General features: G+C 50.5%; 1 protein-coding gene across 1 annotated transcript; it reads right to left on the bottom strand.

The window, feature by feature from the left end:
* Positions 1 to 951: 951 nt before the first annotated feature.
* On the bottom strand, positions 952 to 2,027 carry UCRPA7_4976 (putative protein kinase domain-containing protein; the record flags this gene model as incomplete). Its single annotated transcript, XM_007917534.1, has 2 exons — positions 952 to 1,139; positions 1,196 to 2,027. 2 exons carry the CDS (start codon positions 2,025 to 2,027, stop codon positions 952 to 954), a joined length of 1,020 nt encoding a protein of 339 aa, XP_007915725.1.
* Between the last annotated feature and the right edge of the window lie 905 nt (positions 2,028 to 2,932).

Below are 2,932 nucleotides of genomic sequence, written 5' to 3'. Positions count from 1 at the left end.
GACGAATTTCGCTCAATGAGGTTAGATCCAACACAGTTTGAATCTCGACACATAGGCGCTTATATATATGGGATTGTCTATGAGATTAATATCATATAGCCGGTCCTTTGAGAGGCGACGCTTTTTGAAGTTGGACATGACAGAGGCTAGATGCGGAGATATTGTATGGCGTACACGAACGGCATCGGAAACTTGGAGTCAGGCATACGGGAGAGCGAAGCTGGAGTCACGCGGCCCTGATTCTTCAAATATTATCTGGAGGTCGTGGACGACTTGGTCAGAACTAAGATCCTCTAAGCGCTGGGACTTTACGAGGAACCATGTGCTCAGATAGAAGTAAAGGGTTTTTTTTTTCATTCTTCCATGTCTAGGGTTTCCTTCTCTTTTCTTTTCTTTCTTTTTCCCGGAAATGCTGAATTTCGACGTCGTTTGCGAATACTAGCACCTCGCCTCTTCTGATCGATTTCCTTGGACCCGGCGGCTGGGAAAATTGTGCCTGCCAAGGCCTCCGTACTCGAACCCCCTTGCGGGTCAGCCATCACCGCCTCGAGTGCGCATCGTCAGTTAAGCGAACTAGCTGCAAGTGGGATTTGGGTTACGAAAGCACCCGACTCAGGGGTCTGGGAGAGCGCCGCGTGAGGTGGCCCACAGCAGCATTGAAGTGAAGGCACTATGACGGCTCGTGTATTTCATTGTAGGCACACATTATAGTGAGCCATGCACCTCCGGGCGGTGCTGATGGGAGGCCAAAGTCCGGGACTTAGGCGACCAGGAGCCGGGGAACTAGATAGGGAAAATGTATATAGGTCGGCTATTCTACTCTATTTCTTGTATCTCGAGTTGTATCCTCTAGATTAACTTGAAGCATATTCATTCCGCCTGTTCTCACCAATAAAGAACACATACCAACACTACAAATGGGGGATAACGAGCGAGGGCATCCCAACTGTATTAGAGCCTGACAGCAAACCATGGGTCGTCTTTGAGCTCCTTAGCTGTCAACCGCTCCTCCGGAAGCCAACAGAGCATCCTCCTCATGAACGCGAGAAAATTGTCCCGGTCTTGCTCGGGAATGCACTCTGGCACCTCGTCCGCCAGGGTTCGCGAGTAGGGGATTAATTCCTCTCGCACAAACTTGCCTAGAAACCGGTAAGCCACAACCGAAGAAGAGTCTGGGCCGCGCTTCCGGACATACCACTCTCAGCGAAGAAAGGCCCGCCGAAGTACTCGGACGCATTGCTGCACAGCTTGCCTTGGGCGTTGTGGATTGGGGGACTCCACTGCCAACACCGCATCTGTTGCTCCCGCCGGACCAGTGCGTCCGGAACCGGACCGAGAATCGCAATCATTTCGGCCAAATGTTGTGCAGGGCTATATGGCTTCGTGCTGCTCACGTCACCTTGGAATAGCTTGCGACCGGCGAGCAGGTCCCACACCATAATGCCGAAGTTCCAGATATCGGCAGGGTAGGACCACGAGGTTCCTAGCAGGACTTCTGGCGCGTGGCAATGGTCAGGCTGTATGGGGTGGTTAGACCGATCCGCAGGTTGCGCGAGACCAAAGTCAGTAATCTTGGGATACATCTTCTTCACGGAGGACTGGTCAATTATGTCGCCGAAGTTGTTGTGGCAGCGGTAGATGATGCGTCCATCAACGACCTTTTGGGCCATGGGGTGTGACTTCTCTGCTTGTACGAAAGCCTCGAGAACTGACTGATTCTCGAAAGTCATCAAGATATTATCGAGTTTAAGATCTGCGAATTTTAGCTTTACACTAGTAGGGACGAAATGGGCAACTGAGAAAAACGAGATACCTGTATGAACGAGCTTGCACTCTGAATGCAAGTAGTCGAGACCCTCAATCAGGATTTGGATATAGATTTTGAAGATCGGCAGCCAATCTCGAGTCACTCGCTCATCGCAGACTCGGTTGCGTAGTAGCCACAGAGGATCTCTCATGGGCTCGAACGCCAAGCAAATATGGGATGAGCCTGTAGCGGACTGGACGCTGAACACTTCGTTGGCCATACACAAGATGGCGCGACCGCGGTGCTCTGGGCTTGCGGCGTCTATTCGGTTCGCTATCTCCAGCTCATGGTTGCTATCCTCGTCGCCTGCATTGTCACACGTATTTATCTTGATAACCGTGTACTTTCTCGGCTTTCGCCACTTCTTCCTATGATAGAATTAGCATCGCCGGCGAGGGGGAACATGGCGCGTCGGCTGTCGGTAGCCTCACAAGCTGATGTCTTCCGCCAGCCAAACAGTCGATGAGGATCCCCAGCCAACCTTCGTCTTCAGCTCGTATCGGTTGTCCAGCAGTTCCCCGGGATGAGCCGGGTAGAATGCCTTCCAGTTGTAGCCTGGCACAATTTCTTCGTCCACGAGCTCTGCCGTTCAGATTGCTCTCTGCGACATCGTTTGTCACCGTCTTATGACAAGTGTGAAGCCTTTCTCAGTCCTGGCTTAACACATCAAAATGGACTGCTGCCTAGGTTTAAATCAATGCAATTTATATTAATCAAATCAGTTAGGAGGAGCATGCTCAGCAGGTCGAGCTAATGCATTGTGTATTTCAATCAACAATGATAGATAGTTCTCGGCTGGCTTAGCCCCAAGAATTACCCACTTGCCTTTCACACCATCAAGACTATCGCTGGCAAAATTCGAGAAATACAACCGGGGGAACCGTACAGGTTTCTTTCGCTTGTCTGGCTACACAAGTATCCCGCCCTGTGTGAAGCTGGGAAATCAACGCCTAGGGCCTATATATCAAATAGTTCCTGTTAGGCCGTTTGTACAATTTTTGAGAAAGACCTATTGGCAAAGAGTCTAGATCTTTCAGGAGGCTGTGTTGGCAAGCCACTTACTCCTGTTCAACCACAATGCATCCTCTACCCTTCTTCTTCGGGCTATGATTTTTAATAAGAGTA

This window comes from Phaeoacremonium minimum, assembly GCF_000392275.1.
Source record: "Phaeoacremonium minimum UCRPA7 unplaced genomic scaffold PA7_03_scaffold_377, whole genome shotgun sequence".
Taxonomy (NCBI): domain Eukaryota; kingdom Fungi; phylum Ascomycota; class Sordariomycetes; order Togniniales; family Togniniaceae; genus Phaeoacremonium; species Phaeoacremonium minimum.
This window is presented reverse-complemented; position numbering and strand designations above follow the sequence as displayed.